The 21,625-nt window shown below is 44.1% G+C and overlaps 1 protein-coding gene across 1 annotated transcript in view; it reads right to left on the bottom strand.

Annotated features, from left to right (window-relative positions):
- The window catches only part of myo15aa (myosin XVAa), a 93,251-nt gene extending 73,848 nt beyond the window's left edge, over positions 1–19,403 (bottom strand). The window contains exons 1-11 of the mRNA XM_070542818.1: positions 19,212–19,403; positions 18,986–19,049; positions 18,774–18,883; positions 18,406–18,480; positions 14,025–14,115; positions 13,834–13,839; positions 12,893–12,996; positions 12,733–12,796; positions 12,537–12,650; positions 12,280–12,441; positions 6,947–7,060 (exon numbers count right to left, since the gene is read on the bottom strand). Of these exons, the coding sequence (XP_070398919.1) occupies positions 6,947–7,060; positions 12,280–12,441; positions 12,537–12,650; positions 12,733–12,796; positions 12,893–12,996; positions 13,834–13,839; positions 14,025–14,115; positions 18,406–18,480; positions 18,774–18,883; positions 18,986–19,049; positions 19,212–19,294 (987 nt within the window). The 5' untranslated portion in view covers positions 19,295–19,403. The remainder of the gene's footprint in view (positions 1–6,946; positions 7,061–12,279; positions 12,442–12,536; positions 12,651–12,732; positions 12,797–12,892; positions 12,997–13,833; positions 13,840–14,024; positions 14,116–18,405; positions 18,481–18,773; positions 18,884–18,985; positions 19,050–19,211) is intronic.
- Positions 19,404–21,625: the final 2,222 nt, after the last annotated feature.

Below are 21,625 nucleotides of genomic sequence, written 5' to 3'. Positions count from 1 at the left end.
CGAGGCCAGGTGCCTTGCTTACGAGGACACTGTCCTTCCTTGGTCAAAGAAAACGGCTAAATGGAACAGACTTGCATCACATGACCGCGGCTTCCACGGCGGTCACGTAACGTCACGTGACACGAGAGATAACGTTATATTTTATACGTATTAGTTTCAATATAAATATATAACGAGTTGTGTATATGTTTATTAAATTAAATATGGAAGCGAGTTACTACCCGCTAGCCACCAAAGCTGCAACTACTAAGCAACTAACCAACCATAGATAACTTATTTGGATCTAAAAAAAACATTTTAAATTAGCTGACTTTCTTTTAAACTCGAAAATTGTCCCTGAAGTGGCTGCCGGCTTCTGATCCGCCGTCTTTTTGAAAATACCGCGGTGTATTGTGGGTAATTTTTGACCAAGTCTAGGCTACAACTCACTTGTTCAAAGTGGCTTTTGTATGACCATCTTCACCACTCTGTCTTTATTCTGCTCTCCCCACCTATTCCCCTTTCCTCAGGATCCACTGATTTCCCTCTTTCCTATTCACTCTCTCTCTTTCTTAACATTTTTTAATCACAATTGTGATTAAATTGTGTTGAGGGAGCTTGGGCATCTCGTTAGGATGCCTCCTCGATGCCTCCCTAGTGAGGTTTTCACGTCCAACCAAGAGGAGACCTAAAGAAGACCCAGGACACGTTGGATGGACTATGTTTCTTGGCTGGTCATTAGCTGCAAACGTCCCTCTATACAGGACCTGAACACCTCCAGGGCATTGGGGCATGCAGGTTGGATCACAGCTGACCCATCTCACCCTGGAAACTGTCTTTTCGACTTGCTGGCAGGAGTTTCCGATGCATTCCAACCAGAACCTCTCACCACTCGGCTGGCCAGGGAGCACCTCAGGATTCCCCCAGAGGAGCTGGCCCAAGTGGCTGGGGAGAGGAGATTCTGGGCCTCCCTGCTTAAATTATATGCATTTTACTATCATTTTAATTAAAGATGAGTACATTTTAAAATAACAAATGAAGGTAGAAGAAGCACATTTCCAAATGACTCTTATTCACAATAAAGTTTTAGTAACCTTCCACTAGACCTGGAGTGGGGAACCCTGGTCCTCGAGGGCCGGTATCCTGCATGTCTTTTCTCCAACACTTCTAATTCAGTGGTTGATTCACCTGTTCTGCAGCTCATCAGGCTCCGCAGAAGCTTGTTAATCACCTCCTCATTGAAATCAGGTGTGATGATGCAGGGCTGATACTAAAATATGCTGGATAGCGGCTCTCGATGGACCAGGGTTCCCCACCCCTGCACCAGACAATGTATTTATGTTAGAGCAGTCCAACATAAATGTGGACAATATTTAACTCTTAGTGGAATATTAGCAAAACATAAAAGACATGATGTGACATAACTGTTCTGCAATGAAAATGTGTGTAAAATTTAAGTACATGAAAATATATGGGGTCTTTTTTTTCACATTTTACATGTTTGCTCATAATTAATTAACAATGTGGGTTTTTTACATGGCGAACCGTGAAAACGGCATACATTTAGCTTCTGAAAAATTTTATCTGCCACCATGGTATCAGGTGTAGCATCATGCCTCTGTATTTGGCATTCATTTCACTAATCTTTGATGGTAGAAGTCTAAATGTATGTCATTCACACCAGACAAACGCGGGTTTCACATGTTAAATTTTAGATCTCCGGCACAAAGAATCACTCAGTTACAAACAAAGAGAATTATGGTCTCCACTTGAATTTCCTTGTAAATAAAACCAACAACTGATATTTGAATTAAAATAAGGATTTCTGACCAGAGCCAGACGCTACGTTTGGCTGACAGGGTTTGGATTAACTTCAACTCCTCTCTTCTCCATCTCATTAATTCAAGAGGCCGAGCCTTAACATCTGATCTGATAAGAAAACACTTTGAGACTTGAGAGGTTCAATTGCTAATGCCTACTTAACTACAAACACGCACACACACAAACATACACGTTATACCTGTCTCTGTATCATTGTGTGGACCCTCCATTGACTTTCATTCATTTTTGGGACTCCACTATGTCTAACCCCAACCCTGACCAGTGTTGTTCTATTCCTAACCCTAATCTAAACCAAAGTTAACTCACTCCAAACCTCCAAAACCCCGTTTAACTCTCCCACTGTTTTCATGGGTGACCCCGCTGGGAAAGTTGACCATTGAGCGGGGTTGATGGTTTATCCCTTGAGGTCCACGTGGCAGGGGTGAGGAGTGAGCACCACCTCACCCCTGCCACGTGGACCTCAAGGGATAAACCATCAACCCTGCTCAATGGTCATCTTTCCCAGCGGGGTCACCCATTAGGACAGTGGGAGGGTTAAGGGTATTTTGTAGTGATGCACCGATATGAAAATTTTGGGCCGAGACCGCTATTTGATATCAAGATCACTGTTATGGCCGATAACCGATATTTGCCGATACCGATATACTGGCATTAATGCTTCTAAAATCAGCAGATTTCGTATTGAATAAAAATTATGAAAGCTGAATTTACATCATTATGTACACACACCACACACATTTACACTTCTGAAATTATTACAATCACTGTTCACATGACTAAACAATTACACATCACCCCCTCACCCTCTGAAACAGGCAAACAAATGGAGGCGAGATGGAAAAAATATCGGTTGTTAATATCGGCCTGGTTTTATTTATCGAACCGATACGATATGTTAAAAAATGATTAACATCGGCCGATACCGATATTGATGCCGATATATTTGCCATCCCTAGTATTTTGTCATTGTAGACCAGCCAAATGTCCCCACAATGTGGAAATGTCCACTCACTACAGGTTAAAAGTTAAAATGTGTCCAGTTAAGCATATAAAGACAAGTACACACACACACACACACACACACACACACACACACACACACACACACACACACACAATAAAAGTCTGCAGCCTTGTAAAGAGTGGGTAGAATTGGCTCTCCTCCTGTCACATAGTGCGTCTTGGTAACTAGAAATGAAATGATGCAAAAGGCTCTTGCGTTGTTTGTATGAGCAGGTGGAAGACTTGATCAGATGTGCTGCTGCTGTTCCATCTTATGTCTCTCATGACCTTCATTTCCGTTCAGAAGCATCACAAAGAAGGTTGGAACGAACGAGTGGACATGCATTTTAAACCGGACTCACACAAGAAGAAGCTGTATTTTTACCTAAAGAAGTCCTTTTCAACTGCTCTATCATTATTATTTAAAAAGAAAACTGGCTGGACGACCGTTTTTAAAGAGCAAGTCAACCCCTACCAGAGTCTAACTCCACTCCCACTTCATGTTTGAAAAATGCAACAAATGCTGTTGCCTGGCAGACCGAGAGGGCGGAGCCGCTAACAAATACACACACACTCAGGCTCACGACAGCACTGTGACATCATAATGTACCAGTTTACATCATAGCATACTTCTTAGCCAATAGCGGTGGCAGATTTAAATTAAAATACAGTGCAGAGTTTTTACCTGACAACGGCACAACACTGCCAGTTTTAGGCAGAATATTTAAATTTTAACAAAGATGCACTGAAATGCCAAATTATTGACGACACGTGTCTGCAGCACGATTAGACACTCGTTTATTTAGTTTATCAGCAAAAAAAAGTTTATTTGGGGGTGACTTGCTCTTTAATGTTTTAAGATGGGAAGTTCCTGTTCCTGCTGAAGTGACGCAACAAAGATGAAGAACATAAGAGTTTTGCTTGATATTTGAAAAGGAATTCAGTTCATTAACCTAATCACTGCTAATTCAGAAAACACCACCTCAGTGAGGCCAGGTTTCTGTTTTCTTCTCACAGAATTTCATAATTTAATTAATTTTTTTTAGATTATCTGAACCATTTTAGGGCAACGTGGAAATCAGGACTTTAAATTTCGGCAATTATTGATTTAGATCATGATAGAATAGCAATTTGTTCCTTTTTTAATAAATAATTTGGATATAGTGTTGGCGTGTCTGCAGAAATAAGTTGGTATTTGAACAAAATCGTGCGGATCACCGTTCTGTCTGCATTGAGTGTGGTTGTGAGTCCAAACCCATCCTTTCTGCTACGTCAGACCAAAGAATAGCAAGTTGAGAAATTCTTTAACAGCTTGTAGCGCAATAGGAATTTTAGAAATGTGACAGTGATTTACACTTTATTGCTGCTACAGTTCATACGTAGGCTTGGTTTTAATTCCTAAAAATGTTTTGATTCTCGTTTAAGGAGTTTTTTACCTGACTAGACATGACCAGACATACCAACATGACCAGGTTTGGTGACTTGACCAGAATTTTCTAACACACATCTGGATTACAAGGAACACACGTTGTTGTTTTTATTTATTTACTTTTTGTAGACTTGGGATTTTAACCTTAGGGGTGGGACCCCCAGGTATGGCTGGTGATCAGGTAACTTGTTCTAAACCCTAACTCTAATGTATTTCTGGATTATGAGGACCACCACATTTTTGTTTATCTCTGAAGAGTACACAGCTTTGAAACTGCCAACAAAAACATTTGTATTCACAGATTTTAGGTTGAAATGAGGAAAACCACCAGATGAGAAAACCATAGGACTCACCTTTGTGTTGCTTGATATACCCCTCCTTGTTATGAGTATGTGGCAAGGTGGATAAACGAGGACCCCGGGCGGGATTCGATCCCCAGACTCCCGGGTGAGAGTCATACGCTCTAACCAGTCAGCCAAAGGAACATCCCCTTGGCCAAATAGCCAGGGCGCATGATCAATCGGGACGTTGTGAAAGGACGCTCACACTGTCACATCTTCCCCCTCTTTCCACAAGCACGTCCTCGTGCTCCCGCGCAGGGTGCCACAAACTTCACATCCATGGGGTTGGTGACAGTTGAGGCAGTGGCAGCAGCTAAAGTTCCAGACATGGCTTGAAGGATCAGATGAGGGCAGACACTAGGAGCCAGCTCAGAGAGTTGCTCAGCATAGAAGTGATAGAAAGGCCACCAGACTGCACTGTTTGGGATGTAGGTGAGTAATGAAGCCACATATCCCCTGTAGAAGCCTCTGAAGCCATCGGCAGCAAAATTTGGATTAGGGACAGGAACAGGCAGGGGCAAGGAAAGTTGCACCCAGGTTGGGCCTCAGAACCACATGTTGCAGAAAGAGTTGGGGATACCGGTGTGGTGTATAAAGTGCAGCCAGAGAAAGGGGGAAGAGAGAGAGCCCTTCACCGAAATGCATTAAAGTTATGCATCGCCCCAGCAGTGGACAGTATCCAACCGATAGATGAGGTAGGCCCAGGGGTTGAGACAGTAATTGAGCCTCCATTCTATTGTATTATGCCCAACGTGCCTATTATGCAGCCTGAAGGACTGCCAGAACTTCGGCGTTCTGCAAGGTCTAACCTTGGTCAGCCACCAGCATGTTATCGGCCACTGGAGTGATGTATCAGTGTGAGAGCCATTTTAACTGAAGGTGTAGTTATTGGGTTTGACACTAGATGGAGGCAAACCCACTGATCCTTTGAACAAGTCACTGTCTCCACTATTTAATCATGGTGCAAAATGGGCACAGGTGTGTTGGATGGAGACAGGGGCAAACAGTTTTGGACCGTGCTGAAGCAGGTTAGATTATGTTGGAGCTTACAGAAAGAACTGATTGACTATGGGAACAAATGTCAGATGGATCTGTAAGAAAATAAAAGAACAACATTTTATTTCACCCCACGCGTCAGCTGGTCTGTCCTCTTCCATCACCTGTGGTGGATGGGTTTCGTTTGGAGAAACTTTGGCCCCACAATCAGGGACTGTCACAGTTAAAATATGGGGGGATATCACACAGTGGAATGTGTGTTTTCTGTTGCTTTAAATTCTTTTATTAATTGTTGGGATTTCTTAACAGTTTTGTGTTATTGCATGATTTTGTTGTGTGTTGTTGGTTTTATGTGCACCTTGCCACAAGTGCAAAAGTTTATGAACCAAGATCTTCAATCTTTTAGGTCAGTTGTAAGAGCTCCAAATTAAATAAAAGAATGGAACTCATTTACATCAGCTTACAAGACATTGATCCTTACTTGGCCATGAGGACAAGGATTAAAGATAAAAAATTATGTCTAAATTCAGAATACTCATGGGTAGGATTTTAAAATATTATCAAATACATCAAATATAAAGTTAAAGTTAAAGTCCCATTAGTTGTCGCACACACTGATGTGTGCGCAAAATTTGTTCTCCGCATTTGACCCGTCCCCTGGGGGAGCGGTGAGCTGAAGACACAGCCACGCTCAGGAACCATTTGGTGGTTTAACCCCCCAATCCAACCCCTTAATGCTGAGTGCCAAGCAGGGAGGCATTGGGTCCCATTTTTTCAAAGTCTTTGGTCTGACCCGACCAGGAATCAAACCCTTATCTCCCAGTCTCAGGGTGGACACTCTACCACTAGGCCACTGAGCTGGTATATACGGTATAAAACACACTGTCTTTTCTATTTTATTGAATAGAAATACATGAAATAGAACTCTTCTAGATAAATTAATGATCAGATCATACCTTACAGTAAATCTCAAATGATTTACATGAATTTATTGAGTTGTAATTATTCTTGTTTAACTTAAATTATTGTGTTGGTCTTGTTATGTCTTCCAGTCTTCAAGGAGAGGTTATTTTATTCATTTCTCAAACAGGTAAATCTTCTGATAGGAGCCGATAAAAGTACAGAAAAGCAACATGTTACTTGATAAAACCTAAAACAACGATGTAAAGAAACGATGAGCTTTGATAAAAAAGGTTTTACTAAAAAAGCCCAGGATGACAAGAGAGGAAGCAGAAATGACAGCATTGTGTGTGTGTGTGTGTGTGTGTGTGTGTGTGTGTGTGTGTGTGTGTGTGTGTGTGTGTGTGTGTGTGTGTGTGTGTGTGTGTGTGAAGGCTTAAGGTTAGATCAAACTGACCGTGGTTTTGTAGGTGATGGCTTTCTCCAGCCCCTCGGGTGAGATCTGCAGCAGCTCTGCCACCACTCGAATCTCCTGAGCGCTCACCACCGACGCCACCTCTTGGCCATCCGACTTCAGCACAGCAGAGACCAAAATAAACATTTCATCCGTTATTTGTAGGAAATCTGAGTGTTCTCACAAACGGAAGAAACAAAGCTCAAGTTTAAGTTACGATTTATTTTAAATGATTAAAAAGTACCACAAATAGTTGATATACAACATGATTTAACCCTTTCTAGTCATCAACCCACTTCTGGCCATGAAGCAGACAGTGTTAGGATTAGTTAGTTCATCAGAAACCTGCCATATCTAGTCTGCTACCCCCTGGATCTACAGCTGGTGAGAACCAGTTCATTTCCTTTATTACTGTTATTTTTATATAACTACATAAGTAAATAAAACGTATTATTATGGTGTTTCTATGTTAAGATTAGATAAGATTCACACTGCTCAAAGTATAAAGGTAGCACAAAAATAAGACATCCTAGATCTGATTGAATGAAATGTTGTTATTAAATATTTTGTTCTTTACATGGTTGAATGTGCTGAAAACAAAATCACACAAAAATGATCAAAGGAAGTCAAATTTAACAACCCGTGGAGGTCTGGATTTGGAGTCAACATTAAAGTGTATAAACACTACAGGCTGATCCAGCTGGGATGTAATGTCCTTAAAACAAAACAAAATGAAGCTCAGGAGAGGGTGAGGCCTCCACGTGCCTGCATGACGTCCCTACAACGCCTGGGCGTGCTCCTGATGAGGCGGTGGATGATCTCCTGAGGGGTCTCCTCTCAGAACTGGACTAAAGTGTCCACCAACTCCTGGACAGTCTGTGGTGCAACGTGGTGTTGGTGGATGGAGAGACATGATGTCCCTGATGTGCTCAGCTGGACTCAGGTCTGGGGACCAAGCGGGCCGGTCCATAGCATCACTGCCTGCGTCTTACAGGAACTGCTGACACACTCCAGCCACATGGGGTCTAGCATTGTCTCGCATTAGGAGGAACCCAGGGCCAACTGCACCAGCATGTGATCTCAGAAGGGCTCTGAGGATCTCATCTCGGTACCCAATGGCAGTCAGGCTAGCTCTGGCGAGGACTAAATAGAGGGCTGTGTGGCCCCCCAAAGAAATATCACTCCACACCATTACTGACCCACTGCCAAACCGGTCATGCTGGAGGATGTAGCAGGCAACAGAACATTCTCCACGGCATCTCCAGACTCTGTCACATCTGCTCAGTGTGAAAATGCTTTTGTCTGTGAAGAGCACAGGGCACCAGTGGTGAATTTGCCAATCTTGGTGTTCTCTGGCAAATGCCTATCATCTTGCACGGTTTTGGGCAACCCCCACCTGTGGACGTTGTGCCTTCATACCACCCTCATGGAGTCTGTTTCTGACCATTTGAGCAGACATGCACATTTGTGGTCCGCTGGAGGTCATTTTGCAGAGCTCTGGCAGTGCTCCTCCTGTTCCTACCTGCACAAAGGCAGATTTAGCGGTGCTGCTGCTGGGTTGTTGCCTTCCTACGGCCTCCTTCACATCTCCTGATGTACTGGCCTGTCTCTTGGTAACGCCTCCATGCTCTGAACGTGACGCTAACAGACACAGCAAACATCCATTGATGTGCCATCCTGGATGAGCTGCGTTACCAGAACCGACTGAGTGGGTTGTATTCTCTGCCTCGCGCTACCACTAGAGTAAAAGCACCGCCAGCATTCAAAGGTGACCAAAAACATCAGCCAGAAAGCAGGAACTGAGAAGAAGTCTGGGGTCTCCACCTGCAGAACCACGCGTTTATATTTGCCACCTGTTGTTTTTTCCATTTCAGTCTGTGGTGCTTCCCAACTGGACAGTTTGATTTCACAGAAATGTGACTGACTTGGAGTTAAATTGTGTTGTTTAAGCGTTCCCTTTATTTTCTTGAGCTATGTAGTTTGTTTTTTCTTGTTATTGTGTCATATTTCAGATCGTTATGGATCAATGTAGGTATATACTGGCACTTTTTGTCTCAATTGAATGGTGTAAACCAAAAAAAACAACTAAATAATTAAAAAATAAATAAACAAACTAACACATCATTTTATATTGACCTCATGGAAAGAAAAGGTCTTCAAAAACGAACATGTGGTAAACAACAGTTAAGTGTCAGAGATTAGGAGCTTCATAACCTCTGGAAACAAACTATTCCTTCGTTTTCTTGACAGGAAATTGAGGCGGCTCAATCCTGTGCCTGAAAGAAGTAGGGTGCAGGATGGAGGAGGTCCTTTGCTATACTCCAGAGAAGGAGGGCTCCTATTGGCTCATTTCTGAGCAGAGTCAACAACTCCAGCATGTTTGATTGCTTCAAGTTAGCGCCACCCAGATTATGGATTGTGAATGAGTCTCAGCTACTAAAACGTATAAATGCACCTCAAAATCTGCAAAATTGGGGTGACGGTGGCACAGGAGTTAAGTGCTCGCCCCGCAATCGGAAGGTTGCAGGTTCGAGCCCCACTCAGTCTGTCGCTGTCGTTGTGTCCTTGGGCAAGACACTTAACCCACGTTGCCTGCTGGTGGTGGTCGGAGGGACCGGTGGTGCCAGTGTTCGGCAGCCTCGCCTCTGTCAGTGCGCCCCAGGGCAGCTGTGGCTACATCGTAGCTCATCCCCACCAGTGTGTGAATGTGTGTGTGAATGGGTGAATGACTGATTGTGTTGTAAAGCGCCTTGGGGGGTTCCAGGACTCTAGAAGGCGCTATATCAAATACAGACCATTTACCATTTAAAATAGCCTTTTGTGTTAATGCTGATTAACAATGACAGCTACTTGAATCACTCTGGCTCCAAATGAAGTAGTTTTCTCAGACTTTCTACAATTTAATAAAGTGATTTATGAACCACCCTTCTTAAAGATGGGGACCACCACCCCGGTCTGCCACTCCCTAGGAACTGCCCCCGATGACCACGCAATGTTGTAGAGACGTGTCAACCATGACAGCCCTACAACATCCATAGCCTTGAGATACCCAGGACGAACCTCATCCGCCCCCGGGGCTCCGCCGCTGTGTAGTTGTTTGACTACCTCAGCAACTTCTGCCCCCGAGATCGGACAGTCCATCCCCAGGCCTCCCAGCTCTGGTTCCTCCTCGGAATGCGCATTGGTGGGATTGAGGAGCTCCTCAAAGTATTCCTTCCACCGTCCGACTATAGCCTCAGTTGACGTCAGCAGCTCCCCATCCCCACTGTAAACAGTGTGAGCGAGTTGCTGCCTTCCTCTCCTGAGGCGCCGGACAGTTTGCCAGAACCTCTTTGGAGCCGATCGATAGTCTTTCTCCATGGCCTCACCAAACTCCTCCCACGCCCGAGATTTTGCCTCGGCAACTGCCACTGCTGCACCCCGCTTGGCTATCCGGTACCTGTCTGCTGCCTCCGGAGACCCACAGACCAGCCACGCCCTGTAGGCCTCCTTCTTCAGCCTGACGGCTCCCCGAACCTCTGGTGTCCACCAGCGGGTACGGGGGTTGCCACCACGACTGGCACCGGCCACCTTACGACCACAGCTAGCAACAGCCGCCTCGACAATCGCAGAGTGGAACAAGGCCCACTCGGACTCAATGTCCCCCACTGCTCTCGGGACGTGGTCAAAGCTCTGCCGGAGGTGGGAGTTGAAGACCGTCTTGACAGCTTCTTCTGCCAGGCGTTCCCAGCAGACCCTCACTATGCGTTTGGGTCTGCCAGGTCTACGCGGCATGTTCCCTTGCCATCTGATCCAACTCACCACCAGGTGGTGATCAGTTGACAGCTCCGCCCCTCTCTTCACTCGGGTGTCCAAAACATACGGCCGCAGGTCAGATGATACGACTACAAAATCTATCTTGACCTGAGGGTGTGTTCCAACTATAGGGGGATCACACTCCTCAGCCTCCCTGGAAAGGTCTACGCCAAGGTACTGGAGAGGAGGGTCCGATCGATAGTTGAATCTCAGATTGAGGAGGAGCAATGTGGTTTTCGTCCTGGCCGTGGAACTGTGGACCAGCTCTATACCCTTGCAAGGGTGATGGAGGGGGCATGGGAGTTTGCCCAACCAATCCACATCTGTTTTGTGGATTTGGAGAAGGCTTATGACCGTGTCCCCAGGGGCACCCTGTGGGGGACGCTCCAGGAGTATGGGGTGGGTGGCTTTCTGTTAAGGGCCATTCAGTCCCTTTACCAGAGGAGCGTGAGTTTGGTCCGCATAGCCGGTAGTAAGTCGGACCTGTTCCCAGTGAGGGTTGGACTCCGGCAGGGCTGCCCTTTGTCACCAGTTCTGTTCATCACTTTTATGGACAGAATTTCTAGACGCAGCCGTGGTGTGGAGTGTGTCGAGTTTGGTGGCAGGAGAATCTCGTCTCTGCTTTTTGCGGATGATGTGGTCCTCCTAGCTTCATCCAGCTCTGACCTTCAGCTCTTGCTGGGTAGGTTCGCGGCCGAATGTGAAGCGGCTGGGATGAGGATCAGCACCTCCAAATCTGAGACCATGGTTCTCGACCGGAAAAGGGTGGCTTGCCAACTCCGGGTCGGGGGAGAGGTCCTACCTCAAGTGGAGGAGTATAAGTATCTCGGGGTCTTGTTCACAAGTGAGGGTAGGAGGGATCGGGAGATCGACAGGCGGATTGGTTCGGCGCCTGCAGTGATGCGGACGCTGAGCCGATCTGTCGTGGGGAAGAGGGAGCTGAGCCAGAAAGCCAGGCTCTCGATTTACCGGTCGATCTACGTCCCAAACCTCACCTATGGTCATGAGCTTTGGGTAATGACCGAAAGAACGAGATCGCGGATACAAGCGGCCGAAATGAGTTTCCTCCGCAGGGTGGCCGGGCTCAGCCTTAGAGATAGGGTGAGGAGCTCGGACATTCGGGAGGGACTCGGAGTAGAACCGCTGCTCCTCCGGATCGAAAGGAGCCAGTTGAGGTGGTTTGGGCATCTGGTCAGGATGCCTCCTGGACGCCTCCCCGGGGAGGTGTTTCGGGCATGTCCTGCCGGCAGAAGGCCCCCGGGGCGACCCAGGACACGTTGGAGAGGTTATATCTCCAATCTGGTCCGGGAACGCCTTGGGGTCCTGCCGGAGGAGCTGGTGGACAAGGCCGGGGAGAGGACGGCCTGGAGCTCCCTAGTTGGGATGCTGCCCCCGCGACCCGGACCCGGATAAGCGGAGGAAGACGACGACGACGACAACGATTTATGAACCACACACGCACGCACACACACACACACACACACACTGCACCGCCTTTTTTCATTTGGCAGCAAACAAAAAGAATCAACTAAAAGATTCACCTCGTGTCTCTGAAAGTAGACATTTCCTAGATGCAGGATGGAGGAGAGCACCCTAAAAATGGCCGACTGATCATCCGGGGTGAAGTGAAGGATATCCATGGCGGAAAGCAGACGGTGGAAGTCACCTGCGTCGCTCTTCCCCTTTATCATACAATTCCCGCCCTGTGTTTTGAAAAGGGACCACCAAACAAGGTCTGAGGTGTGATCACCCTGAGCATCAGTAAAAAGAAGGCATTGTTCCGCACACTGAGCCCTACCTGGTTGAGGTAATAGTAGGTTTCAGCATCTTGCAGATAGAAAGCTTGTTTCTGCTGAGATGGAAGACCTGCCAGCATCTCATAGAAGATGTGATAGTTCCTCTCGTCTTTGGCCTGAAGCAGACATTTGCATTGGTCCCCATGTCCGGACAAATACAGGAGCTAAATGGTCTCTTTGTGTATCTACATGTCTCACCTGGAAGACAATACGGGACTTTTCCAGAAGATACTGAGAGGTTATGGCACCGCTGAACATACCACTAAATGAATGAGGACACGGTAGAAAATTAGAAACAAGAGATCATGAAGAAAAGAGAAAAAGACGAATGACAAATAAGTATCCAATTCTTACTCACTTCTCCAGAAAGACCTCTATGAATTTCCCAAAGCGACTGGAATTATCATTCCGCACGGTTTTGGCATTTCCAAAAGATTCCAGCAGAGGAGCGGCCTCAAGAATCTAACAGAAATTTAAACGTGTAACATTAATATCAGCAACTGCTCAAACCATGCTTTGCTAAAGTAAACATTCCCACAGTTTTCTAAGTTTTCCTGGAAAAAGAATCCTAAAAATGACATTATTTATCTAATTTGCACATTTCTGCTTCACGTCTGTTTGAAATGCTCAGGCTCCGTATCTTTAACTGTAGTTTGCTAGTTCACACACATGGTATTCTTGTGAATAAGAACTGTTTAACATAAATGGTATCATATAATAAATAGAAGACAGAAAATACTTCAATATTCACACAACAGTACAAAACAGTGGGGATTTTGAATGCAGCAAATGTTGCCTGGACCCTTTTAGATGTGACACACTCTAAGCCTGATCACTTCCTGCCTTTGATGTAAAAGAAAGTAAGTAAAGCTAAAGGCGTATTACTGTTACTATGACTTTATTTTTAGTTGATGATTTCCAGCACATTTTTAATTATGGCCAGATGTGGTGATATGTTAGCATTAGCATTAGCATAAGACAGCTAATGCTGTATATGAATTTGCCAAATTGTGTTTTACAAATATTGTGATTGCAATTTGTAGTAAATTGCAAAAAAGTACAATTACATCATATTTAAAGGTTTTGCTAAACAAATAAACTACAAAACTGTTTAAAAAATATATTCAAAATGACCAAAATATCTATTTAGAAACATGCATGTTTTCTAAGTAAAATGTAAAAAAGAAAACACTTGAATTTCATAACAATCTGGTTCCACAACACAGCAAAACACAGCTTTCTATGCTAAGAAACAAAAGATTAGGAAAACACCAGGTGGCATGCAGGAAACTGTACTACCTCAATCTGCACCAGAGCAGTGCCATCACGCATTTAGAAAGTAAAACAAGAAGGTATGAAGACACATTACTAATTTAAGCAAACATAATGATTGTGTGTGTGTGTGTGTGTGTGTGTGTGTGTGTGTGTGTGTATTGTAAAAATATAATCTGATTAGATTACTTCATGCATATCCACATGTGCTTTCATACCTGTTGTGCAAGACTTGACTTGTGATGTATTGCTGTCAGGTAGCGAAGGACAAGTTTGGTGGCTTCTGTTTTTCCGGACCCACTCTCTCCACTGAAACACACACACACACACACACACACACACACACACACACACACACATCAAATCAACAGATGAATAAGCCCAGAAAAACAGGGGAATTTGGAATCCCCTTTCTCCATTCAGGGTGCTTTCCTTACCTCACTTTCTGATTGGCTACACATCACAACGAACAGGCATTGCACTCATTTAAGACTGTCCAACATGTTCCATATCCCAGAAAGGTGATCAGTGACTTACTTGTTGCGCTTGATAAAAAGCAGAACTGTGCTTCACTTTTCACCGATCTGTCAAAAGCCTTTGACACAGCAGACCATGCTGTTTTAAAACATAAGCTTCTTGCTGGGATTGTCTGAACATGCGATCACATAAACCACAGACTACGTGAAGGACAGAACTCAATGCATTAAATGTGATGGGTTGTCGTCTGAATTTTTGAATGTCCACAAAGGAGTACCACAGGGTTCAGATTTGGGACCCCTCTTGTTCATTATGTATGTCTGAATATAATTACACAAGAAATACATGTACATTAAAAACAATACATTGGACAATTGATTTAACACATTCACACTCACATACAATCTCCCTAAAAGATTGTTAAAACATTTAAAATTATACCGCCCCTACAGATGTGCACACTTTTGACTCTAAAGGAGCTGAATGTAGAACACTCTCTCATAGTTAGTGGGAGTCTATGCCATAGATGAACACGTTGGATAAATAAAACATTCTGCCCAAAGGTTTTCCGTCTGCGGGGTATAGTCAAATCTCCTTGGGTTGTAGCTTGTGTGGTCCTGTCTAGATTACGTTTACATTTAATGAACTCCTTTAGCGGTGGTAGGGTGAGGGAGTGTAGGACTTTGCAGATCAGTCTTTTAAGATTCAGCATGTTCAGTAATCTATGCTTTTTTACAACATTGTACCTGGTGGTGGGAAACAGGCTTTTGATTAAGTATTTTTAGTCCTCTTTTATGGAGGTGTTCAATGTTCTCAAGCGTCGTTGTGCATCCAAGAGACCAAGAAGTCAAGCAATAGTCCATGTAGGAGATGATCGTAGAGTGAAAGTACATTTTTGCAGCCTTCATATTTAAATGACTACGAATGTGATTAAAATTTCAATTATTACATTTGATTACCCAGGACACTTTCTTTACATGACTCTTGAAGGGCAATGTTGGATCATGACTCAGAGATATTTAAGCTCTGGGACTAAATCAAGCTCTGCTCCATTTAGAAAATGTTTTGAGCTTATCTCCTTGAATACATTTAAAACCAGACGGAGAGCCCTTGTTGTAACTGCCTTCTGTAATTTTGTACATAACATGTCTGTGTAACTGAAAAAAATAATTGTAAGTGTAACTTTTGCTGCCTCTTGGCCAGAACTCCCCTGAAAATGAGGTTTTTAATCTCAATGAGACCTTCCTATAAAGTATAAATGAATAAAATGAAAGGAGTGGACCCGGTGCCATTACGAGCAGGTTGGTGCACTCTTAACTCCCACTGTCCTAATGAGTGTGACCCCGCAAGGAAAGTTGGGTCCACGTGGCAGGGGTGAGGAGTGAGCACCACCTCACCCCTGCCACGTGGACCTCAAGAGATAAACCATCAATCCTGCTCAATGGTCAACTTTCCTCGGGGGGTCACCCATAAAGACAGTGGGAGGGTTAACACACCACACATGGCAGGAATATCCGATAAGATTATCCTTAGAGCCATTATAGCGATCTGACTTATCCTGAAGATTATCAGGTAGAGAATCTAGTCAAAAATTGGCTAAATGGTGTTGCTGTGTGAACCAGGCCTAAGACAATAAAATGTGTAAATAATACTTCATCTTATCTTTTGAAAGTGAACAAATGTTTGAATGTCTATAATTCCCAAAAACTACAAATTTGTGACTAATAGATGCTTTTGAAACCCTAAAAGTAAAAACAACTAATACTTTTACTAATATGCACATTTTTTATTATTTACTTATTTAATTGGCATTCTCATGAGGTGCAATAATCCTCAGGTAGAGCGTGATGGATGACTTTTATTATCTACTTGGGTTGAATTCTTTGATCCTTTTTACCTCTCTGCTCTTGCTCAATGGGTGTTTAACTTAACTGACTAAGTTATGTGAGAACAGGCCAAGCTCACATTAGGCAAGAGCTCAATTCCACTTTGTGGTAAACTACCTGACACTGCCCCCCCCCCCCCCCCCCCCCCCCACACACACACACACACACACACTGCAACATAGCTGCCAACAAATTAGCACTAAATACCACATTAGCTGTACCAGCCTTTGTTACTGGGAGAAACTGTGTGTGTGTGTGTGTGTGTGTGTTTCAGTGATAATTGTCTGTGAGCTGAAGCCATATGCTGGAATGTTGTGACATTACAACTGTCTGTACATACACACACACACACGCACACACATTCTTGTCTAACAGTCGTCGTGAGGACCTTCAATGACTTCCATTCATTTTAGTGGCTAGATTGTGCCTAACCCTAACCCTAGCCAGTCTATGACTGACCCTAACTAAAGTTTAATCACACCATACCTCTAAAACTAACGAGTAAAGCTCTGTAACATTGTATGAAAGTGGGCAGCAGCAAAATCTTCTCACTTCACCACTAATGTCCTCTAGCCTGGCCTGCCAGACTCGTCCTCTGTTTAATTCTGCACAGAGAATTAAATGTGTGCAGAATTAAACAGAGGACAAGTCTAGCAGGCCAGGCTAAATGTTCTCAGTTTACAAGTAAAAAGCTTGTCATTGGTCCTCACTTTGATGTATAGACGAGTACAGACACACACACACACACGTGCGCGCGAACCCTTAGACCTCTGAAACACAATCTGCTCCTGATCCAGACCTGGCTGGGCTTTCCTTACAGGTGTCTCCTTCTGAGTGCGGCTAGAGTTTTCCAGGTGTGTAACACAACAGGCACGTTCGCTTGTTTTGTGTTAATACATGAGGGTTAGGGTTATATCTTAATGCAAACAACAATATCGTTGCAAATCTGTGGAGGCATATCACGTTTAATCATCCTTGCACATAACTATAGGTGTGTGTGTGTGTGTGTGTGTGTGTGTGTGTGTGTGTGTGTGTGTGTGTGTGTGTGTGATCGCTTCTTTGAGACACAAATTTCATTCAAGGTGCATTTCATTGTGAATTGCAAGTAGAGCTAGTTGAGGTGGTTTGGGCTTGTGGTTAGAATGTGTCCTGCACACCTCCCAGGGGAGGTGTTTCAGGCATGAGCTGCAAGCAGGAGGTCCCCGGGTCAACCCAGGACACGCTGAAGGGATAGTATCTCCACGTTAAACAGGGAGCGCCCTTGCAGTCTCACCATAGGAGTTGGTGGGGAGTAAACAGTTTGGCATCTCTGCTGGAGCTGCCACCCCGACAACCTGGGTCCAGGTACGCTGATAAAACAGAACCAGGTGGAAAGAAGGGCAATTTGCAAGTACAAATAGGATCTGCTAGGTAAAAGCTGAAGGTTTGTTAAATCGTTTTATCATACCCACTACAGTTGTTTTAGGATGGCAGCAAGCTTTGTTCTTACAGTAGTTCATTTAACCAAGACAAAATCTTCAAACTGACATTGTTTAAATAGTTTTTACGGCAGATATGAATGGTTTCTACTAGGGATGCACCGATACTAGTATCGGTAAAAGTTAACCGATACCAGGAGCTGATACCAATGCAGTTGCTTGAAAATGGCTTCACTGTAACTTGTCATTTCTGTTCACCTAATATTTTAGTTTTGTGATGATTTCTATTCATATATTTTACTTTTTATCTATCTCACAGTCTTTTCCTGTTGAAAGCAGAGAAGAAAATAAAATCTGTATTCCAAATCATTGCATTTTCTTGTGTGGTGGAAGTATCGGTATCGGTAATCGGCATCGGCGAGTACTCAGATCCAAGTATCGGTATCGTATCGGTTTGGAAAAAAGAGGTATCGGTGCATCCCTAGTTTCTACTCTTCTGCTGAGCCCCATTTCATAAGTTCTCTCTTGAGTTTGTTAGGCCCGTAAACCTGAGACAGTGAGTCATAAATCTGTCATTCCAAATGAAATGTGTAAATTGGATGTGTTTTTAGAATTTAGAGATTTTAGTGCCGGCTGCTTTACAATGCTGTCTCGAATTGCCCCTCGGGGACTAATAAAGTTGTCTTGAGCCTTGAGAAAACGAAAACTCAAATTGTCTCGATCACAGACCGTGCAATTCAAGTGTTGCAAGAAGTAGTTTTGTTCTGCACCAATGAAAAAGCATTCATATTAATGGGGAAGGAGTTTGAGTATCCTACCTGATTATTATGACTTGGTTTTGTTTGGCATCCATCATTTTGGAATAAGCAGCATTTGCTATGGCAAACAAATGCCTGTAAAACAAAAAAATGACCACAAAAAGCTTTTTAAACTCTTCTGAGGCGGGACCTGGAAACACAAAGCATCACACAGTTCCTTACCCTTATTTTGGTGATGGTAATTAGAACGTTTTTCTACTTTACGACAATAGCAACCGGCTCAGGAAGTCACAGAAATAGCTTTCATCTTTTTATCTGTTGCCACTAATTACCAATAAATGAGCTCACTCTGTTTTTGATCAGAATATACAAATTATATCAGTTTTTGGGTGTTGCTTATTGATTTTTCTACAATGAGTTTGACTTACGGAGGGTTCTCTCCTAGAGCACATCCCTTGTACAGCAGCACCATGTCCGTCCCATAAATGTTGTACATCTTGTAAGGATTCACAGATACCAGAATACTACCAATATATGTCTGACAAATAATGAAGAGAAATAGAAAGATGTAAGTGAACTAAATAAACAGAAAACAAATAAAAATTAATTCCATTGTTGTTTGTGTTATGGTGATACTGACATAAATCAGCTCCCTCTCAAACCTTCTCCTCATGTTCAGAAGAACAGCTCCTTCGTGCATCTCACTAGAAAAAAGCATTGAGTTATCCAAGTGTGCTTAGAAGCAAAATAGTTTGTCTTAAATTAATTTTACAGCTTGGGTTTGACTTTTCTTTGCATTTCTTATTTATTTGAAGTCTGTCAGATGGGTAACTCTCATTCCCTGAGTAGGATTTTTTGGTACTTACTCCAACTGTGTCATATCTTCCATACCGTCTTCCTCTCTGAACTCTCGCTCAGCTAATGTGGCCATGCTTCTGATGGAGTACATCTAAAACATAAAAATACACACAACACAATCATGAAAAGACAGGACCACATTCATTGAAAATCCTTTTGGGATTTTTCTTGATAAAAACTTTCTATTTCTGAAATCCGTCATTAATAACTAATGGTATTTTTTTCTGGTTTACATAATGCCCCTTTCACACTAGCATCGGCTCCACACCACCCAGACTGCCCCAGTCAGCCCCAGCCCGGCCCAGTTGATTCCACACATCCTTGCTTAGGAATGCAGTGAGAGAAGTTCTCAGCTCCTGTGTAATCAGCATGATAATGCCGTATACCCAAGTGGGCTGATTCTACCCACCAATTGGAGGCTTTCTCTTATCGAAGGTATAAATTTGAGCTGGCTTATCAGTCAGCAGTGGGTGTCTTGGCGCTGGTCAGCCTGAAGCAGACCACCTCAGGAAGAGGGCTGAAAAACAGTCCGGTTGCACCCTGAAAAAAGGCAGGCTATGCTAATATGAGCACTCTCTATGCTATCCAGATCATGCGAAACCAATGCTAGTGTGAAAGTGGCTTAATGTACCGTAGATGTTCATGGTGGATTTCAGTTGACTGTTACCTTGTCAAACCACTCTCCCTTTGGTTCCCCCTCTCTGTTGAGATTCCACTTCCCTGGTTTCTCGCCAATCTGTCTCAGTTGCATTGAGCTCTGGGGATCTGGGAGCTCTCCCTCTCCATACATGGACCATTTATTGAGGTTCTGCACTGTCCCATGAGGGAGAACTCTCTCTGCCCCCCACACATCTAAGTCTTGTTGGAGTCCTAAGGCTTCAGAACCTTGTGCCCAATGTTGTTCAGGACCAGATCCCTGGACTTGGGGTGGAACCACAGCATATGAGGATAGGCGAAAAGAGCCTCTCTGGAGGTGAGTGCTCTGCAAAGCACCAGAGAGATTAAGCGTGCGCTGTTGTGGAGTGCTTGGGGCACCAAGTCTTGTCATGATACTACCTTCAGGCAGGCGATATTTTGCCCCACGAAGGTTTGGATTCTTTGATAAAGCATTAGACAGATCAAGTGACTGTGGTGAAGAAGCTGTCTGAGAGCGAGTTATAAGTGTTCCATCTGGCAGACGATAAGTAGAAGATCGAATGTTCTTGTTGCTAAGAGCGCTAGAGAGATCAAGAGAGCGTGGCTCAGAAGTCTTGGCAGATCCATGCTGCTTTAACAATAATGTGTTTGGGAGATTATAAGACACACCACGGATGTTGGTGTTTAGCATGGCCCCTGAAAGGAGAGGATTTGATGGACTTTGAGGTTGATTTTGTGAAAACAGAGATGATCCTTCTGGAAGTTGAAACTTTGCTTTACGGAGATTTGCATTCATGAGGGCACTAGCCAGCCCAGGTGAGGAGCCTGGATTCTCAGCAGTCTCTGTACTCTCTCCTGGACGTGTTAGAAAAGAACCATCTGGTAATCGATAAGAGGCCTTCCGCACATTTGCATTGAGAATAGCAGATGAGAGTATTGGAGAGGAAGACTTGGGAACTGGCTCATTTCTTGTAACCAAAGTTCCATCTGGCAATCTGTATGTTGCTTTACGTACATTAGAGTTCAAGAGTGCAGAGGACAACATAGAGGGAGATTGGGGTTGAGTAGGTTCATTTCTGGTGATAAGTGAGCCATCGGGTAGTCTATAAGTAGCATGACGTAGACTTGGGTTTTGCAAGGCACTGGATAGTGCAGAAGGTGACAGCCTCCCATTATCAACACCAACCGCACCATTTGTTGTACTTGGAAGCTCTCCAGGGCCTTTGGACGTTGCCAGAGTACCACTAGGAAGTCTGAACATTGATCCCTGGATCTGGGAAGTTCGAAGTCCACCAGATAACAGTGGTGAACTACCTCTGACACCACCTTGTTGAGGTGTAGTAGAAGGTGGAATTGGCACCGCGGAGGATGTGGGGGAAAGGTGTCGTTGTAAAGGGGATGCAAAGGAAGCATTACGTAGCTGAGAGTTAAGCATAGCTGATGAAAAGTTTGGGGAAGAGAGAGGGGATGGAGCTGGAATGGCTGCTGTTTCAGAGGGGGTGAGGACATTTGTATAGAGGTTGGCATTGCGTTGAAGAGGAGATGAATAGGATGCACTTCGTAATCTGGAATTTTGCATCAGAGCATTGGAAAGACCTTGAGTGCCATACGGACTCACCATCTGGGTTTCCTGTACATTTGCTAATTCTTCCCCCTGCACTCCAGCTATGGGGGAAGGACTTCTTTGCAAAGGTATGGTGTCCACATTTTGTAGATAAGGATTTTGGAGTGTACGTCCCAGATTAGGTGACAAAGGTACTTGTTGAGGTAGGGTTTGGGGGAATGC

This window comes from Nothobranchius furzeri, chromosome 12, assembly GCF_043380555.1.
Source record: "Nothobranchius furzeri strain GRZ-AD chromosome 12, NfurGRZ-RIMD1, whole genome shotgun sequence".
Taxonomy (NCBI): Eukaryota; Metazoa; Chordata; class Actinopteri; order Cyprinodontiformes; family Nothobranchiidae; genus Nothobranchius; species Nothobranchius furzeri.
This window is presented reverse-complemented; position numbering and strand designations above follow the sequence as displayed.